Source organism: Anabas testudineus, chromosome 19 (genome assembly GCF_900324465.2).
Source record: "Anabas testudineus chromosome 19, fAnaTes1.2, whole genome shotgun sequence".
In the NCBI taxonomy this organism is placed as follows: Eukaryota; Metazoa; Chordata; class Actinopteri; order Anabantiformes; family Anabantidae; genus Anabas; species Anabas testudineus.
Genome location: NC_046628.1, coordinates 7,831,106 through 7,850,671, shown reverse-complemented (window position 1 = coordinate 7,850,671; position 19,566 = coordinate 7,831,106). Strand labels below are relative to the sequence as shown.

At 42.9% G+C, this 19,566-nt stretch overlaps 1 protein-coding gene and 1 long non-coding RNA gene across 2 annotated transcripts; both read left to right on the top strand.

Moving 5' to 3' along the window:
- The first annotated feature begins 8,275 nt into the window (after positions 1-8,275).
- LOC113156193 lies at positions 8,276-9,264 on the top strand. The gene is made up of 3 exons (XR_003298287.1): positions 8,276-8,675; positions 8,781-8,905; positions 9,148-9,264. It is a non-coding gene; the product is annotated as an uncharacterized LOC113156193 (long non-coding RNA).
- A 479-nt stretch (positions 9,265-9,743) lies between these two features.
- metrn (meteorin, glial cell differentiation regulator) lies at positions 9,744-15,204 on the top strand. Its single transcript, XM_026351119.1, has 5 exons — positions 9,744-9,759; positions 9,846-10,321; positions 10,945-11,378; positions 12,679-12,738; positions 13,348-15,204. The coding sequence occupies exons 2-5, from the start codon at positions 10,215-10,217 to the stop codon at positions 13,659-13,661; spliced, it is 915 nt and encodes a 304-aa protein (XP_026206904.1). The 5' UTR covers positions 9,744-9,759; positions 9,846-10,214; the 3' UTR covers positions 13,662-15,204.
- Positions 15,205-19,566: the final 4,362 nt, after the last annotated feature.

The window sequence follows — 19,566 nt, the reverse complement described above, 5'->3', positions numbered from 1 at the left end:
GAAAAGAGAAACTCATCTTACTTGTTAAACGGTGTATCTACTATGTGTCCTTTACAGCCCACACAATTGTGTGTATGCAAAGGAACAAAAATGTGAAATGTTAAGGAGAGACTAATCTCTGGTGATTGCATTTTAAATTATAGCATAAAAACTTAAAACTTTAAAGTGGAAATAAACTAAATCTTCTCCAAATTATCACATTTCAGAACACATTGTGATCAGTAGCAACTAAAATAGCTGAAGCTTAAGTAAACCAAAATTAAATGTTTGTTGTTGAGACCTGCAGTGTTAGTCCAAAAAATCTTCTACACCATGGGGGGTTACCAGCAGCCTGGCTGAGATACCCCCACTTTCAAAAACACACACACCCCCATGGATTGATGTGTGACGCCTGGGGGTGGATGTGGCTGCTTAGTAGCCCGTATAAGTGGTGGGGGAGAAGTTTAGTTACAAAAGAGTTTTTGGAGGGAAATCAAAACTCCTGCACCTGACGAAGAGATGCGGAGGGAAACTTGTCAGCCCGTCCGTCCCCATAGCGTTTCTATAAAAAATAAAGTTAATCATTCACATAACTGACAACTACATCCAGATGGAAGCAACATTTGTTTACTGACTGTTTTTAATTGTAGTCTGCAAAAGACAAGATTGAGTTTTTTTATAATTATAATGAGCTTTTTTTGTGTGGGATCTCATCACATTACCAGTTCAAAAGCAAGTGTTCTGGAAAAGTTCATGCAATTTACTGTCGATGACTAATCAGTGTGTTTTTTTTACTTTAAAAATCAATAGGGGTCCTCACAGGAGAGAACAGAAACACCAGCAGGGGCACCAAGAAGTTACTTTCCCTCCATGCATGATGACACCCCATCCCCCTGTCTTCACTCCTGCCAATGTCCCCTCAGGTCATGCTCTCCGGGGTCACCAAACCCCACCCTGCCCCAACCCCCTAAACACAATCCAAAGGAGCTAAAGCAGACATAATGAGCTATAGGCTAATTGTGTGTGTGTGTGTGTGTGTGTGTGTGTGTGTGTGTGTGTGTGTGTGTGTGTGTGTGTGTGTGTGTGTGTGTGTGTTTCTTGGCCAGACATAGGTTTGTTTTGGGGGCGGTGTGTGTGTGTGTGTGTGTGTGTGTGTGTGTGTGGATCAGGATATAGCCTGTCTGACTGACAGTGGCTTTTCAGAAAATTTCTAGAGCAGTCACCCACAAGAGGACACATTGATAGTGACAAACACACACCCACACACACACATACACACACACACACACACACACACACACACACACACACACACACAAATTATGTCTCTATACTATATTTAATATTTATACTACTATGGATTTGTAACATAGGTTAAAGTTTAGTCTGTGGAACATAACTTTTGCTTCATTGTGGGAACTGAGAGCACAGTTAGAGACCTAAAAGAGAAAAGGAAAAACATTTTACTAACAGGTAGTCATTACAAACACAGTTTAAGCATTTGATTTACTTTGGACTAATATGTAAAAATACTGCCATACTTGTGTGATGAACACTGAATATTTTCCTGTCTGGGCACTGTTGCAAATTAAATTTGGATCAGTGTAAGAAATGTTTAGTTTGGATGAATAAGTGGATGATTTATCTGCTTGTTCTCCTGCTCATTGTGTTCACCAGTGAAGCAGTATTAAATATAACTATTGTTTGTTCTCTTGAACAACTTTACTAAAATCCAAACTGTATTAGTTCTTCATTAGATGAAGACTGTGTAGACATTTCACAGACCAAGGTTGGGCTTGGCTCCTTTTATTCTTCCCACAACAATCCAGCCATTTGTTGTCATGTAAAGTTGCTGAAAGCAGTTAGTCTTGATCCTAAAAGTGTGTAGTCGGCAGATCCGAAACTGGACAGTAATCAGATCAGTGCGAGGGGTTTGACAAATGACCAATGACAAGCACTGGACCCTGGAGGTTTAGAGGCTGCCAGGGGTCAAGGCTGGGGGTTAGAGGTTGGCTTTTCAGAACCACTCAATCGAAGGGCCATTAAATTTCATCTTTGTGTGATTCCTCGCTGAGGCGCGGCAGTTCCACTGGATTCCCAGATCTCTGCACTATAGGCCTGGTTAAATCTATACATCCTGAGCTCCAGTGGTGAAGGAATGACAAGAACTGCTTCATGTCTTTCCTGCATTGTAGGCAGTCAGTGGAAAGGTCTGTGTGTCTTTGTTTAATGTAGACATCCGAAAATAGACTAAAAATAACAGATGCAAGTTGGGGAAAAGGAAAGAGTTTGTTTGAAACAATTGACAATTTTGAAAAATGTTGAAGGACAAAGTGCTGATAATGCTGCTGTGCAGTCTGCAACATAGTGAAGATGAGTTCAGTCTTTGACCTTGTGTTTTTGTCTGTATGCATTCCACTGAAAGCTTTGTGCAATCGTTGTAAATGTGAGCCGATATCGTGCGTTTCTGCAGCAGCTCTCAGAATTAAATCTACAGACAAAATAGTTTTAAAACCCAAACATCACCTTGTCATTTCATGAAAGTATCAAACATAGAGCTCTTTAACAGTAATATGAATGGCTTTGTGATCCTATTTTCAAGGTTGTTGGGTTTTTTTGTAACTCTTTAATATGTGTTATCTCATGTGTAAAGTATGTCGTCTCTGGGGCGTCTTGTCTCTAGCTTTGTTTTCCTGCGCCTGCCGTCCAAATTTCCATCACAAACATCTCACCCTGAGTGACCCTTTGCTTTCTGTCTGTGAAGAGGCCCTGATTAGCCAGCATACATGTGCAGATAGGCCCAAAAGCCTTCAGTTGGGGCTGTGTATGAATGCGTGCGTGAACGTGCGTGTGTATAGATGGGAAAACTTTGCGCGAGTGCGCGCAGTCTTGTGTTTGTGTGCATGCATGAATGTGACAAGCAATTCAGAACAACATTACCCCATGGTCCAATTATTCAGCAAGTTTCCTTTCCCTCCTTTCCTCTGCCTCCTCACTTGTCTGGACTTCTCAGCGGGATGACACAGATCAGTGCAGAAAGAAACCACCTCTATCGAAGAGCCGCTCAGAGGACAGACTCTGTTTTGTCTATCTTCTTTTTCTCTCTCTATCAGCTTCCTCTGTTCATTCGTCTCAGGTCAGACCAAATAACCACATGCAGCTGTGAGATAAATATTTATCGCCCCTGGTATGCTGTGCAGAATTCCTCATATCCTCCAAACAACAAAGCAGAAGCTAACAATCACAAAATCCTTGTCTGCAATGTAATTTAGTAAAAATAAATATTGGGAAATTAATTCCAGTAAGTGAGATAAACCACACGTTACTGCTTTATTAAAGCAAAACTCATAGAAAATAACTGTAGAGAGAAAAAATTATCTCTTCAGGCATTTTCCCACCTGTTGTATATGTTCAAATACACCTGTTATCGTGAAAACATGTAGCCTTGCACAGCACTACACCCCAAGGGATGAGTGATATGATACCCCTGAAGTAAGAGGTGTGTGTGTGTGCATGTGTGACCAGAGGTGTCGGGGGATGGGGTTTGGAGACACAAAATTTTGGCGGTCCCCTCCAGGGTTTCTCGCCAACAAAGGCTACCTCATTTGCAACAGATGCATACACGTTTTGAAAGGCAGGTTTCATTGATGACGTGCAGGTGCAGCAAGAGAAATAGGGAGGGTGTGCCCAAGTGCAGTAGCATTTAAAAAAAAAACTGATCAAAAGAGCTCAGGGACGAGCTGCGGGTCACCAAGGAGTTTAAATAGTGATGATATACGCTGTAGGTGGGTAATTTGATGCAGCTCAGTTCCATCTTTGGTTACAAAGTTCACAGAATCCGACTTAATCCAACTGTAACATTAACTTTATTACTTGAAACTGAACATGTGATAGTGATGTCAAACGTAATTCTGACCAAGAGTCAAATTTCAAACTTCCACAGAAAACGACTTTAATTCAGCAGCTGTTAAACTCTTCATTAAGTCCATGATATGATGTGAAATGCGACACGTGAAATTGTAAACTTATCAGTCTCATTATTCCGCTGAGTGAGCAGGGTTGGAGGAGGGTTTGAGGAAGAACAGGGGGTGTAGTGTGCATGGGGAGATAGCTCAGGGGATCATAGGATTGGCATGTGTCCATTGTGTGGGCAGACCATTGTATAAGGGGGGTTTAAAGTCAGTATGTGTCTGCATGTGAATGTGTGTGTATAGGCAGACTAATTATATTCCACATAGCCAAGGATGACCCAGGCTGACCAAACCCAATTCACTGGGCACGATGCTTGGAGCAAGGGAGGAGGAGGAGGAGGAGGTGACTGAGTGCAGCCAAGCAGCAAAAATAAAAAACACAATTGAAAAAAATAATACACCACCTTTTGTGACCTTTCTGTTTACCTTATTGCATTTCCACTTGTGTGTTTCTGATGTAGTTGTCTCCTAAAAGTTTTTTTTTTGTTTGAAACACAGTGAAGAATGAGACATTTTTATGTTATCATGTCATAAAGACTGGAAACAGACGCCCAAATCATGATGTTTCCTCCACCGTACTTAACAGTTGTGATGATGTTTTTATGATGATATGCTGTGGCCTTTTTATGCCAAATGAAGTGATGTGAGTTCAATATAGTTTAATCACTTCACAAAACATTTTGCCAATACTGCTGCGAAGGATCAATGTGCTCTTTGGCAAACTTCAGGCGTGCAGTGATTTTCTTTTTAGTAAGCAGCTGCTTCCTTCCTGGTGTCCTGCCATAGACACCCTGCTAGTTCAATGTTGACTGTTTAATTGATTAAACAAGCAAGATATGAGTTATCAATGTATGAGAGGGGTTGGAGATTATAAGCTTTTTTCACTTTGGGCAGAGTCAATCTTTATGCTAAGATAAGTTAACCAGCTGTTAGTCAAAGTTCGTATTTACTGTGTGATATCGATCTTCTCACTAAGCTGTCACCAAAAAGTGAATATTGCAAATATATTTCCCAAAATGCAGGAACATTCCTTAAGTGGACTCATTTGTTTCTTACTTTAGTTTGATCTTAATTGGTTTATTTATTCTTACACTGTAAATAAATGGATATTTTGATAAAAAAGTCCCACAGCAAAACTCTGGCAAGTCCATCACAATAACTTTAAAAGCCAACTTGGCCGCCAAAATTATGCATCAGTCTTGAAAAATATACGTCCTATTGTACTCTCTCCCATTGTATCTGAATAAGGGTATTCAAAGGTGGATGTGGTCGAGAGCCACCACATCTGTCTTCCCTGTGGACATATGTAAAACACTATACCTATTGTCAATTTTGGAGGGATCCTGCTTCTTGTTAAGTTTCCCTCCAAATTGATGCAGCCAATTAGAAGTAGTGAGGGGGGTGGGAGAGCAGCAAACAGGCCAGACAGCAGAGAACCTCTGTCTGACCCCCGGCTGGGCTCAAACAACATCACTAACAAACACACCAGGCCTGAGGTATCACCACAGCACTGCTGGGCTGCTGATAACAATACTTTCATCAGGATTAGAAATAGTGGGGTTGGGAGATGCTCCGTTAATTGCGGGTAATGAGAGTCATAAACGTGAAGCAAAAGGGGGCTGGAGATGCTGTCTATTCAAAGACAACGACGACTAAAGGTATCTTTCCCTCCAAAAACAAGAAAGAGCATTCGCAGACTTCATTTAAATAAAATAAATGTTAATCATGACAGGCTCACTCACACACGTCCACGCTCTGATGAGGGAATGCAGCATTCGTAAAGAAGCCAATCTGGCTACAATCACAAGCTGCGGTGCCGGCTGAAGACGCTTTGTAGTCTAAATATACCCTCAAACCTCGTGGACCACAGGGAACTTCCTGTGCATTTTGCGGCGACTACAATGTGTTTTCGTTTGGCTTTTTCAACCCTGTTTGCTGCTTGCAATCAAGCAGTGACTGTCAAAAGTAAAATCCTCTAAATTAGCAGTGGCAGCGCTGTGTGAAGGACCACTTTAAAAAAAAAAGAAGCCCTGTTTACCCCCGGCTAAACTATTCCCTTGTGTGCTTTCGAGCACTGAGGAATGTGACAATCAACATAAAGAACATCAATGTGTGAAGTTAGTTCAGTGATACTATCATTATCTGCCTGCAGTGAGATCAGATTTAATCTCATTCTAAACGCAGGAATACAATAATTTTCAGGCTTCACAGAAGAATAATATGAAGATAATTCATCACAACAGCAATTTTAAAGGCAAACAAAAGGATACAGATATATGTTTATGGAAAGGTTAGCTGGCAGAAATATTGTTGTGTGCATTACTGGCACGTCGAGCTCAGTCTTAAGCAGCAGTTCGAGCTGCATTATGTATGTGTTGGGCCCCATTAACGAACACAAATGATAAACTTCCACTTTGGCCACAAGACAGAGAGAGGTCCATTTTGGACACCTGCAGCCTCTTCCCTCCATTTTGCTAATGAAAGGTCCCCAGGGCACCCAGCTGTGACCTCTAACCCCAGACTCTATAATTTGGTTATATTTGGAGCTGCTGAATGCAAAAAAAAAGTGGATTGTTGAAGTGTAGAGCGACAGAGAAGATTTCAACTCCTTCAAGGTTTATTGTGTAAAAATGAATTAGTCACAAAATACTTTGAAGAGTTAGGTTAAATAAGTCAGTATAATGAACTAAGAGAAAACGATGTGTGCATTTGTCTCAGGCTGTCAGTTGTGAGAGACTGAGACAGGCAGAGAGGATAGTAAAAGAAAATGTGTTAAAGATTACGGCAGAAAGTGCGTAAACTGAGACTTAATCCCAGCTGCCACAAAGAAATCTCTCGTGATTCGAGTCGGTCTCACACAATCATGAGCTAATTCTTCTGAATATAACAACACGCGGGACGCATCTTCATACTGAATTTATGTGACATCCCAGAAGAGACAACGGAGCACACGAGACGCGTATGAGAGGATTGTGACAGTGCAGCTAAGTGATCTATTACATGTTTAGAAAAGCATTAGAGAGCATTCTCAGGGTGTCTCTGCACATTTCCAGCTGCGTTTGCTATCAGCCTATCCGCCCCCCTGACACTGTTTATCTGCTGTGGAGCCCTCTTGTATTCAGTTTCCCACTGGGTTTAACTCACTTAACAGCCACACACACACACACACACACACACACACACACACACACACAAGAGGCACAAAGAGAAATTTACTGTCATACAAACAAACATATACACAATCAGGATCCTGAGAAAGTGCAATGAGAGAGCAGGTGTCAGTTTTCACATGGAGCTCTCATGGGGGCTCCGAGTGTAAATATATAAATAGTTTTTCCAAGCTCCTGGAGCTGGATCTTCTCACAGCCTCTGGCCACCTCTCGACGCTGGCTGCAGACATGGAGCCGCTTCACCTGCACAGAGAGGTGGGAACACGTCAACAACGCTGCTCTCACACAGGCTCATCACAACACAAGACTACAATGGAGCAGAGAAGCTATTCTGACAGCGTACGGTGTACACATCACATCACCGAGAGGCCTATCAGATCTAAAACTTTGACTTGTATATACTGTATATACTTTGCTCTTGTCCTGTTTTTAGCTCGACAACTAATTTATCTTAGTCAACCCGGAAATGAAAATGAATGACACTGCGTGACCCTGACGTTTAAGCCACAGAAACCATTTTTTCTGATGACTAATGCGAAACCAGCCGAGCAAAACATAAGACGCAGCACATTCTTGTGGCGCAAAGGGCAGATTTTCTGTCACCCTGAACACAGGCTGATTATCAGAGTCTCCCGTCAAGGTCTTAGATCTCATTACCAGCACACAGATGACTGTGTGCAGGAAAAACAAACAGCAGCAATGTCAGATCAACAAGATTAGCAGTGAGGTGCCATGGGAAGGTGCTGAAAAGTCTGGGAACAAGGACGTCTCAACTTTCCACTCAGGTCCGTCCTCTGCTGTTTCAGCTGGGATGTTTTGGACAGACATATAGGCTAGTTGCCACAGCAAATGTGTCTAAACTCTCACTCTCTGGTACAGTTCATGCCAAATAAAGGTTTGAGCACAGATACATGCTCTGCAACACTTTGATCCAGATACAGAATTTGATCTTTTGATGCTGGATTTTTGTTGTGTTACAGATACAGAACATGTGAAACTCTAATTAATTAAACAGGAGACATGCAGTTCTGTAGACGGCTTTACAAGCATGTATGAATGACTCTACCTGTCTTTTTGTCTGTGAATCAGAGAGAGGTCCCGTAAATACCACTAACACCACACTGCCACTACATCCTCTCTGTGTTTGCACAGACCCACACACAGAGGAATAAAGAACAACCACGTAAATAGACACAGCACCAACACATGCATGCAAACTGTCGTATGAGCACAGCAGCACTGTTTGAAGACGCTGTCATTGGCAGAGCGGTGAGAATCCAGCCAACACAGAGAGCCAAAAACTCCACGGGAATCTGGTTCACTGGTTAAAGTTTGAGGACAAGCAGATAGTGAGTGTTTGATCTGAGTCAAAGATGGCATTGTTCTGGATGCAGGACGGAAATAAGTAGGTCTGATGGTTCACACACTCACACTGACCTTTAACTGTAACCAAGACACTGTTTGAACACAGCTCCGCACGCCAATGTGGAATTTGTGATTTTTCTTTTTCCTGTCTGACATGAAGGGTTGTGTGATGCCAACATGCTGCGGCTAGGTGAGCGATTAACTCACTACTTTCACATAAATGTTTATTAAAGTCTGAAAGCAGTTAAAAACACGTCTTTCTTTAATTATCAGTGTTTTATTCTGGTACCAACAGAATACATTTTTGAGCTACAACAACTCAGCATAGAGGTTTTCAAGAAAAACTGCACTGTATGTGCATGAAGCCACGTGAAAGTGATGAATATGATCCAGGCTGGATACGACAGCTCAGGTCACAAAGTGAGTGTGCGCTTTTGTTTTAATGGACAAGTTGATTTATTTGACAAATTGGGTAAGTTTGACTGTCCTTGTATGAATACTCTGAGTGCACGTGGATGCTATGACATATTTCTGAAGTCCAGCTAAGTTTAGGCACTAATGTATTCATTTTAGTTTGACTGGGTCACACCCCTGTGGCTCTGCACTTTAAACTCTGCTGCTTTGAAATGCCCTGTGGAAAACAAAGCTCTGTCCTGCTGCAGACAATAAAGCAGCTGGATTGCTGCACATGTGCCTTTGTGTCGCTCTGGGGCCTTGTCATAACTCCATCAGAGGGGCCTAGACTTTCATCAGACATGTACGTGCAAACACACACACACACACACACACACACACACGCAGACACAGAAAATAAGTGGCTCTTGGAGACGCATGGATGTGTCAGTACAAAAGAAAATTTTATTTAGTTATAAATACTGAAACATGAAAGAGAAGCCCAGCAGGGTGAAGAAGAAGAAGAAGAAGAAACCTTTATTTGTCATAACCCGTCCCTCTGGGGGGAGCAGTGCGCAGCAGTGTCTCGCTTGGGGACAGGAACGTTCTGCATCCGGGCTCTACCCACTGAGCCACCTGAAGGGCAGAATGGCACAACAACCATCATCATTATTTGTGCCATTTCTGCATTTTTATTATTTGTGAATATGACTATTTAGTGACATTAGAATATTGACATATTCTGCACGTTTACATGAAATGAAAGTTAATTGTTTATTGATTTTAGATAAATATATAGGTCGCAAATGACTATTCAAAGTGTGTTGATGTCTTGCAGAGTTTGGCAGAGCTCTAACAGTGTCTGCAAACTCACTCTGCATGTAAGTTAACAAGTATTTTCTAAGCAGACATGTCCAAGACAATAGCGAATTGTTACTTGGTTTATCCTTGCATACTCATTTTGCAGGTCAGACGCCCCCCACCTCTCCACCATCCACCTCCTCCAGCCCCCCCTCCTCCCCTGTGTGAGTGGTTTAAAGTTTCTCTTGTCGCTCTCTGATTGGTCCGTGAAGTTTCTCCGAGGGGGAATAAACTTTGGATCCGTGCGTCGCGCTGACGCACAGCAGCCTGGAGAGCTCAGAGGAGAGGAGACAGACTTTAGCCAGAGTTCTCTTGTCTTAGACATCAGGGTACAAACCCATACTATGGAGGTCTATATAGAGAGAGTGAGGTTTGTTAAATAGGGGTTTTTAACTCGGAAAAAGGACGTCGCAGCTTTGGAATAACCTTTCTTTTTTTATTTTTTATTTTTTTTTCCTTGCATCAGCTGTTGAAAATGTCCGGCTTCAGGTTTTGGATTACTGCCATTTGGATTTTACTTGTGGTCATTTTTGACGCGGCTTTTTCGAACTATTCTGAAGACCAGTGCAGCTGGAGAGGAAGGCAAGTGTTTCTGAACCTATCTGAGCGTGCGTTTCTGCATTGGGTTGAATGAAAGGGGTCGAGAGATGCTACAGGTGTAGCAGAGAGAGTGGCCCCTGGGTTGGGACAGTGCTGGTTGGATGCAACATGTTGAGACTTGCCATTAGGGCCCAAAACGTTTGCAGACCTCTGGGTCTGGGCTGTCTGCAGGAGGCACGGAGGGTCCAGACTCCAGGCAGGAGACTGGAGGATTAATCCTGATGCGTGCAATAAAAAAGTATTGTGCATGCACTTGTGCAGTGAAGCTTTAATAGATATATTGTTAAATACATGTAGAGGAATTTCAGTAAGTGTGGCCCTCAAGATGCTATGAATGTCACCTGCACAGAGCTGCCACTAGGCGGCGTCTTCTCCGATTGAGTCTTGATGTACTAAAGTTCTCCTAAAGCTGGATTTGCAAAACTTGTAATGGACCTAGGGTTTTAATGAAAACTGTAGTTCAAGTTGCCTGTTTTCAGCTCAAATTATCTTGCAGTTAAACAACTTGTTTCAGGAATTTTCCTCTGATGATGAGTTTTAGCCACAACTTGTGGCTGGAAAAAAAGAAACTTTATTTAATCTCCTGTTTTCTTTCCTTCCCACAGTGGTTTATCCCAACAGCAGGGCAGCGTGGAGCAGATCTCTCTCCACTGCTCTGAGGGCTCTCTGGACTGGTTGTATCCCAAAGGAGCCCTGCGCCTCACCCTCTCACCCCGTCTGCCCTCTGTGGCAGTGGGGCCCGGCGGCAGCAGCTCGGGCCTCATCACGGCTTGCGTCAAGCCCTCGGAGCAGTTCCACGGTGCCCAGCTCTACCTGGAGAGAGACGGGGTCCTGGAGCTGCTGATAGGGGATCGCCTGGAGTCCTCTCCCCCACCGAGGGTTCGCTGCTTCAGTCGATTGCCTGGGGAGAGGGTGGCCCTGTTCTTGCAAGCTACACCTCACCAGGACATCAGCAGGAGGATCGCCTCCTTTCACTACGAGCTGAGAGGGGATTGGGCTGCTCGCCTGTCACTGGACTCCACCACCATCAACAGTGAAGGTGAGGCATTAGTCAGCCATGTTTGAGTGAGGCAACTTGGGGTCAAGTATGAGGAGACACAATAATTCGTTACATCTCTAGCTTATAAATTAGTGAACTTAGTGAGGGGAAGTTGTGACCAGATGTAAGCTTAATTCTCAGCTCGTGATAACTTTTAAGACACAATCTTTGGGTCGGCTGCTGTAAGAAGACCTTAAAAGTTTCTTTATTCATGTCTGTAAAAAGATTCAGACCTGTAATTCGCCAGCAATAATATTATACGCCATAAACTCCTTCCCGTAGATGATTCATAACTCATAACAGGCCTCTGTGGGCTGGTTGGACTTTCCACTGCCCAGGCAGAGTGCAGAGAAGAGGAAGTGGCCAAACTTTCCCCAGAGGCATGCTGGTTTGGAGTAGGAGAAGGGGAGTTGTGGAGTGGAGGGGATAGGGGGGGGACAAAAGCACAGTATGTGGGGCTTTCTCCAGAGTCCAGAGCCCTTTGAATGGATGCCACATGAGTATTCTGGGATTACTGCTGTCGCCCAGGCAACAGGGAGGCCTCTGCCCAGCTGAGATGCTCCCCTCTTTTGTTGAGCTGCCTCTCTGTGGGGAGAGTAGGAGTACACCCCCGGCCCATACACACAATGATTAGGTCTGGACGAGGGGGGTTTGCTGTGGACTAGAGAGGAAGGAATCTCATTTATCAAGAGGTTTTTTTTTTTCACTAAGGAGGAGAATGTGTGGGGTGTAAGGAGAACTTTAAAAAATGCCAGGACTTTTTTTTTTTCTTTAAGGCAAAGCAGACAGTCACAGCTTTACTTATCCTTTTTGTGGCCATCTGCAAATGCTGCACAGTTTTTTTTTCAGTCTGTAAATAAAAAGTCTCAAGGCTTCAGCAGAAAGTAAGAGCAGAATATTCTTAGTAGTGAGACTTTTCCTCTTTTAATCTTTGAAGTCCTCCCCCACTCCCGCTCCTTGCCCCCTGTCTAGGCTTTGATGAGGTGTGACTGTAGACACCCTGAAAGGCTTAAGGGGTGGAAGTTTCATTTGGCCTTTAAATCGTCTAGGGTGGAAGAGGGTTACACCTTAAAGGTCCACTCGTCCTCCTCTGCAACTGTAAAAGTAGCAGCTGTCTGTTAGAGTGCAGTGGTTGGGGAATCACATCTCACATTCCCGTGCACGTGATCTGGAAAACAAGGCCTTTGATTTCTACAGTATTAGCATATAGGTGTTTTCTAGGAGTTACGGTGTTATGTAAGGTCACCAACTGACTCTCCTTCTCTTCTCTCTCGTTTCTCTCCCCTTGTCGTTTCTCCAGATGCCTGCAGACCCTGCAACAACACAGAGATTCTCATGGCTGTTTGCACCAGTGACTTTGGTGAGTTACGCGATATAACAAGTTTCCAGTATAACATCAAAGAGCACAGCAAATCAAAAATAAGATTCAGCCAGGATGCATGTATTTAACAAGACCACCAAATAGCAAAATGACTCTCAGCAAATCCATAGATTTCTTATTGGCATCTACAAATCGGTTTAAAAGCAGAGAAGCCCAGTGACTCCAAATCCTCTCCTCTCAAAAGTGGAAAGGTTAAAGGTGAAACAGCAGCTTTCAGCATCCTCCAACACACACACATGCACATGAGAAACTCTACTTGAGGCACTGTAATGGACTAATCCCAACATCACCCCCCAGGAGAAGGAGCAGTGGACTAATCTGCAGGCCTCTGATTGAGCTGTAAAGGCACTGAGGAGAAGTTCAGCTGTCAACAATAGTTAGAAAGATTAGCGAGCAGGCCCAGACCTGTTTATAGCTTTTATCATCAATAGTCCACAAAGAACCCTCATGTTCTACAGAGTTCTCTAAATGACTAAAGGATGAAAAGTATAAAAATAAGAATTTCATAATGACAAAACAACCTAAATTAAAATGGTGCATTGTAAGATATTTATAGAAATGAACCTGAATGTTTTGTTTTTATCTCAGTGGTGCGAGGTAATATCCGGTCAGTGGAAGAAGACGAGAACCTACGAGCAGCAGTGATCAAGGTCAGCGCTACCCGGGTGTTTCGTCAGAAGTATACTCTGTTCACCGGCAACAGTCGCCTGAGCCGCAAGGGTGAGATCAGGACTTTGCTGCAATGTGGTGTTAAACCAGGACCTGGCAGCTTCCTTTTCACAGGTCGGGTCCACTTTGGTGAGGCCTGGTTGGGTTGCGCTCCCCGCTACAAAGACTTCCTGCAGGCTTACACTGTAGCCAAGGCAGCCCAGCAGATACCTTGTGAGCTCCCTGTTGACTGAGTTAAAACCCAGCTTGCGCTGAATCAATGCTGTACTTAAAGCCTGGCTAAACTCAGCCCTGTCCCATGGTTCGGAAACAGCCACCATGTGCAACTAATGGCCCGTGAAGTCATGGTTCCACCAACAGATATTCCAAAAGGACTGAGGAATGAAGTGGACTTTTCCCAACACCAATTCAGTGCAATATGCAGCCACTGGTCTGGAAAACCAGGTCGAATTGTGACACGGTGGAATTGAAGATGTTTTGAAGCATTGGGACAGTTAAACACAGCACTGTCATTTTGCTGGTTCAGAGAAAATCGTTTGAAAAGTTTCTCATTGAGGATCAATTAAGTCAAGCCATTCATTCAGGCCTATTGAGAGTCAGTGCTTTGAAACTCAGGAAAATGTATGAAAAATTTCATAGAAAGCTCAGTGTGGAGCATGTGCTTAATGCATGTGTCGCTGTTCTCCAGGCTACTCTTGAACTGTCCAGTCATGGGACAGTGATGTTTCTGTGACTACCCATGAACTAGGGTCATCCTCAGTGTTACTTTTATTAAAGAGATTATAGAAATGTCCTCACAACAGTAAATGTTTAGAAGGTATTTGCACTGATAAAGGAACGGGCATGATCTGGAAAGTGCGATGCTGCAAGCACTGAAAACCAAATAAGAAAAAGCAACTATATGTAGCATATTTGAACGATTGAGAATTTAATATATGTACAGATAATGTGAGCACATACACTAGGAGCATAAAGCCGAGGCTACCTAAGCAGCTGTCACAGTTTGACATAGTGCTGAAAGCACTTTCAGATTCTAGCCAACTCTGAGATTCCTTTTCTCTAAGGAGATGCGTTTTTTTTTTTTTAAAGCATTGCAATGAATAAATGCCACGTCGGTTTTTGTAGGATGTTTCAGTTCAGCCTTTCAGTCATTTGAACTAATTGGACTGTATTTGACTTGAAAGAGAGTTATTTAAAGATGGATGCAGGAGTCTTGCCAAAGCAGTTACAAGTTCTTTTCATTCACTGCTCTCTTCCTCTCCTGATGCTGCCATATATTATCATCACATCACATAATTAAAAAGGTATTTTATGTTTTTAAGTAAGAGAAACTAGCACATTTCCACAACATATACAACAACAGCCTTTCATAACAAGTCCCATAAGGGTGGAGAAATAATTAAAAATGGAAAATTAGCTGGAAAAACTAATTATTACACTGGACAAGCCTTGCTCAAAAGAAACGCAAAATATGCATTTAACATAAAAAATTGTGCTCTATAAACTCGTTTTGTATTCAACGTGCACTATATCAAGAAGGAGAAGGGGTTCATACCAAATTACCGTGACAATGCTGAAGTGGTATGTCTTAAAAGCATACACTGCCGTTTTCCTGTTTGTAATTTTTCATGTGAATTTATGTTAATATCCGTGTAAATGTAAATATGTTCATAAGAAATTCTAAAAACAAAGGCATAAAAATGCCTGGAGAAAAAATGATATTGTCTCAGTATTGTGTATCATATTCATGTTTGTCTGTGTTATTAAAATATACTGTAAGACAAAAAAAAACATCTATCTTCTATCTTTCTCGTATATTCACTTTGAACTGATTCCTCAGGGCTTTTTAATACAACAGGGTCATTTCATGCTCCATAATCCTCTCACATCAAACATTTACCCTATTAGAGTTTGTGGGTCTGAAGGTTTCTACCACGGTAAACTTTTCTCAGACATAAGTCACTTCAAGTATCCATGAATCAGATCCCTGAAGGCCCAGAACAAATGGCATGTCTGAGAGGACAAGATTTAGGGAGTGTTTAAGACCCTGAGGGCATTTGGTGGGTGAAGAAGGTAGAAAACAGCGGCTGGAATTCTGTTGTCCTCGGCCTCCCATTTTCAGGACTCAGGAAGCAATAAATTGCCATTTAAGGGAGTGGCACGGCAGCCTTGGCTGAGCCGAGGTGCCACACAGTCGCTTGCTTTATCTCAACCACGTGCACACAAGGACACAATCAAACCAAATACATTTTCCACGTCACCTGCCTGCACATGTTCAGTTTGGAGTAGATGATGTAGAAACACTCACATCACTGGATCTCTATGAAAAATTCACCACCTGTTTCTTCTTCTTGCATAAACACCTCACTGCACTGCACACCTCAGTAAAACCTCAGATTTACTGTGCACGGTAAATCTGGTTGAAAAAGAGCAGCTGGGGAATTAACATGGCGTTTAGGTTAAACGGGAAAAAAAATCCTCACAAAAGCTCGACATGCTTCCCGTGTCTGGGCAGCTATCTCCCATAGAAACCTTGTCACTGCATCAGTGGTTCATGTGAGTGAACCGCCAGTCTCCCTAACTATTTACTGCCTCAGTGCTCCTTTAAAACATCCCATAGCTGGGGGGCCCCGAGCCGCTCGGACCTGCACACACACTTTTTCTGCCCCCTCCCTCTCTGTCCGAGGTTACTGCTGCAGGGCTGATAAGACAAAACAAAGACTACTCCAATTATACTCCCTCAGCTAATACATCATGTGACATGTTGACAAAGCTCAACTTCCTGCATTGTAGTCACGTCTTTGTGACCCCACTTTGAACCCCCTAAAACTGGAGTATGAACATCACTGTGGCCACAGTGACACAGTGGAACAGTTTAGTTATGTCTAGTCCAGACCATAATTATTTTGTTCTCAGTGATTCATCACAGTGAGTTTGGTGCTACCATATTTAATACTCTGTGGAAAAGTCTTTGTGGTTTTTGTGCCTGAAATCTGACTCAAACACACAGACATCTCCAAAAGCTGGCACCCAGGCCTTCAGTGCCTCCATCTTCAGCTGTGCTTTATGTCCATAAAGATTCTCAGTCACCCAAGTGCAGTTATCTGGAAGTTGAGTCAGGGCAACTGGACCTCTGGCTTGTTAGGTCAAAACATTTCACTGCTCATCAAGCTGTTTCATCAGCCGGCTATGCTTGTTGTGGGGGGGGGCTGTCTTTGGTCTATAGCAGATTGTAGCTTTGTCAGATTAGTCAGATTAGTTGATATACCCGGTCAATAAAGAAGGTTTTACCTCTTCACCCTGTAAAGCTGTGGTTGTTTTTGGCTGGTTTGCTTGTTGTCCTGCAGAATAATGAAATGTCTTCAAAACCCCTTTGACAAATTTGGCTGAATATTAGCACTTAGGAGACTCTTGTGCAGCACTGCATTCATTCTCATGCTCGCATCCATAGTGAAATCATCCATAGATGCTAGTATGCCAGCTCCACTGGCAGCCATGAAAGAACCTCTACGTTTGACAGAGGAGTGCAGTGCTTTGGCTGTGGAGTGTCTTTCTCCTTTATATTGTTTTGGTAAACATTCAGTTTTCCTTCCTACTGGTTTCTTTTAGTCTTTTTGTGGATTGCAACTTGACCTTTCTGTTTTGTGGAGTTTCACCAGGAGTTTGCACTCAGCGGTGAATCGTCTGAGGTTGATGTGATGTGTGTACACTCATAAAGGGGTTTGTCTTCCCCATGCCACTGATTTTCAAATCATCCACAAGACTTTCTGCAAGCACACAACAAACCCTTCTTTCCCGCACACCCCTCTTTATTCTGTCCCCTTGTGCTTGGCTAAGGTAGAAACACTCAGGGAAGCGATGGGATAAAGTCCTTGGGTGTGGACTTCCATCAGCCCCTGGGGGAGTTTCAGGGAAGTGACCGGAGACAAAGCTTCAGAGATGAAAGAACAGACGGGGGCAAAATGATCCTGGACGCCCACCCAGCACAGAAGAACCTGTGTTTCCAGCAGCAACTCCAATAGAGTTCTCTGTTGTGGAGGTTGGGAATATCTCTCTAAAATATCTGTACCGAGAAAAACAATGATGCAAACTGAAGTGTTCTTTCTCTTTCACTACACTATTTACTGGTAATCCCCTCCTCCACAAATTGTTTTCTTGGTTGTTTGTTCCCAAATGTATGTTGTTTAACTCATTTTCTTTCCGTGCCATGGTTCTTCTCAGTAAATAATGAAGCTCCTCACAAGTATCTGGACCTCACCCTGTGGCTTTCATCATCATGCCTTCATCATATAATGTTTCACACAATTTGCTCCACAGCTGCTGGGCGTTGTGATGTTGTGGCTCCAAAACAGTGGCTGCAAATCTCAGACACATCACGAGTTACAGATCTTTCTCCTTGTGCCAAAATATATTTGAGGCCTATAAATGACAGAATCTGTTTAAACATACTAATTTTATTTAAATTGCCCCAACAAAATGGTCTTTTAAAGAAAACTTAAAATAACATATAAACAGCATATATGTTTTTTTGCCCATTCAGTTCGTGATTATGCATAAGGCTACAGAAAAAGACACGTTTTGGATATTTTCTGTGCTGTTTCATGAGCTAGATTAGTGAGAGATGATGAAGAAACAGCTGTGGATTTCACCAGGCTTTATTTTCCACATAAACAAATGCTGGTAATCCAAGTCCCTGCAACTAAATATTAGGCAGCGGTCTGCCTCTTCTTCCTGTGACTCAGTGACTGTGCATGCTGCTGCCTCTCTATCAGCTCAGCACCAGCTGACAGAGTGAGCACAGAAGTCCATGACCACACTTTGGCATCCCAGATTCCCAGCTGACAATTACTTGTTCCCATAACACCCTCGCACAGCTGGGAATGATTATTCCCAAATGGAAAATATGAATGTTCAGGTCAAACTGTGGGACAAAGAAAAAATATCAGCCAGTGTCAAACAGTGCACTCCATTTCGTGGCCCTACTGTCCGCACTCACCTGTGCAACTATTTTTCCGAGGCACTGATTCATTTTTGATTTTAACTATTGTTGCCTCTGTTCACAGAGCAGCGTGACGGTAGGTAAGAAAAACATGTTCAGCTTTAAAGCAGAGGGTGCAGTTTGGGTGGGGTGAGCAGTCAAGGCAGAATAGAGAACAAGTGCAGAGCAGTGCAGGAGCATGTTTATCTGGCCATGTTATCCCACTGAAGTACTGAAGGGAGGAGAGCGAGGAGCCCCCTTTGTTCCTCAAGAGCCTGCAGATGGCTGTAATCCCTTCCAAAATGCGCTCTGAAAATCAATCAAGACAGAGTGGACATGGTGTATGAGTGTGGAGGCGGGTGACACTTTTCACAGGGAGGGGGTCCCACAAAAAAAAGTACAAGTTAGGTCAAACACGCGTCTTTGGTGCCTTCCCGCCAAAAGAAGTATTGTGAGGACAGACAGAGGGGAAGAATTGCCTTAACCCTCCAAGAAGGCCTGTTTGTTACCCAGGTCTTACATCCCCTACACTACAGGCAGTGCACATACAAACACCTCCAGCACTGTAGTTATACTCTAATGAGTCTACTTAGCAGCAGAGTAAAGAGAAACAGTCTCACACTGTGTTACATCCATCTATCAATCTATCTTCTAGGTGTCTGTTGATATCATTACATTTCATCACAATCCATTTAATAGTTTTAATTTTATTAAGGGGCCAGAAATGTCCACGACACGGTGGTTAGAGGTAAAGTCAGAAGATCCAAAAGACATAACTAAAGATCTATGCAGTCTATGCACAATCCACGACTCGCTAACCAACAGTTTACCATTTGTCATCTTCTTAATCTTAATATGATCATCATATGACTGAGTATGTTCGATTTTCCTATAGTTCCTGTTATGCCAAAACCCTCATCTCTGATCTGAACTCTTTGTAATACAATGGCACTCACAACGTGTGTCTTGGTTGCTCACACAGTGACGTCAGTCTTTTGACTGAACCCTAGACTGAGAGTCTACCCACAAGTAAGCGCACCTGTCTTTGGAAAGGTTCTCTAACCATTAACCACTAGGATTATACATTTCTGACAAAACCTGTATGGTCGTCTACACAAAGGGAAGAAACTTTCCTGGCAGATCACTTTAGTTCTTCTCTC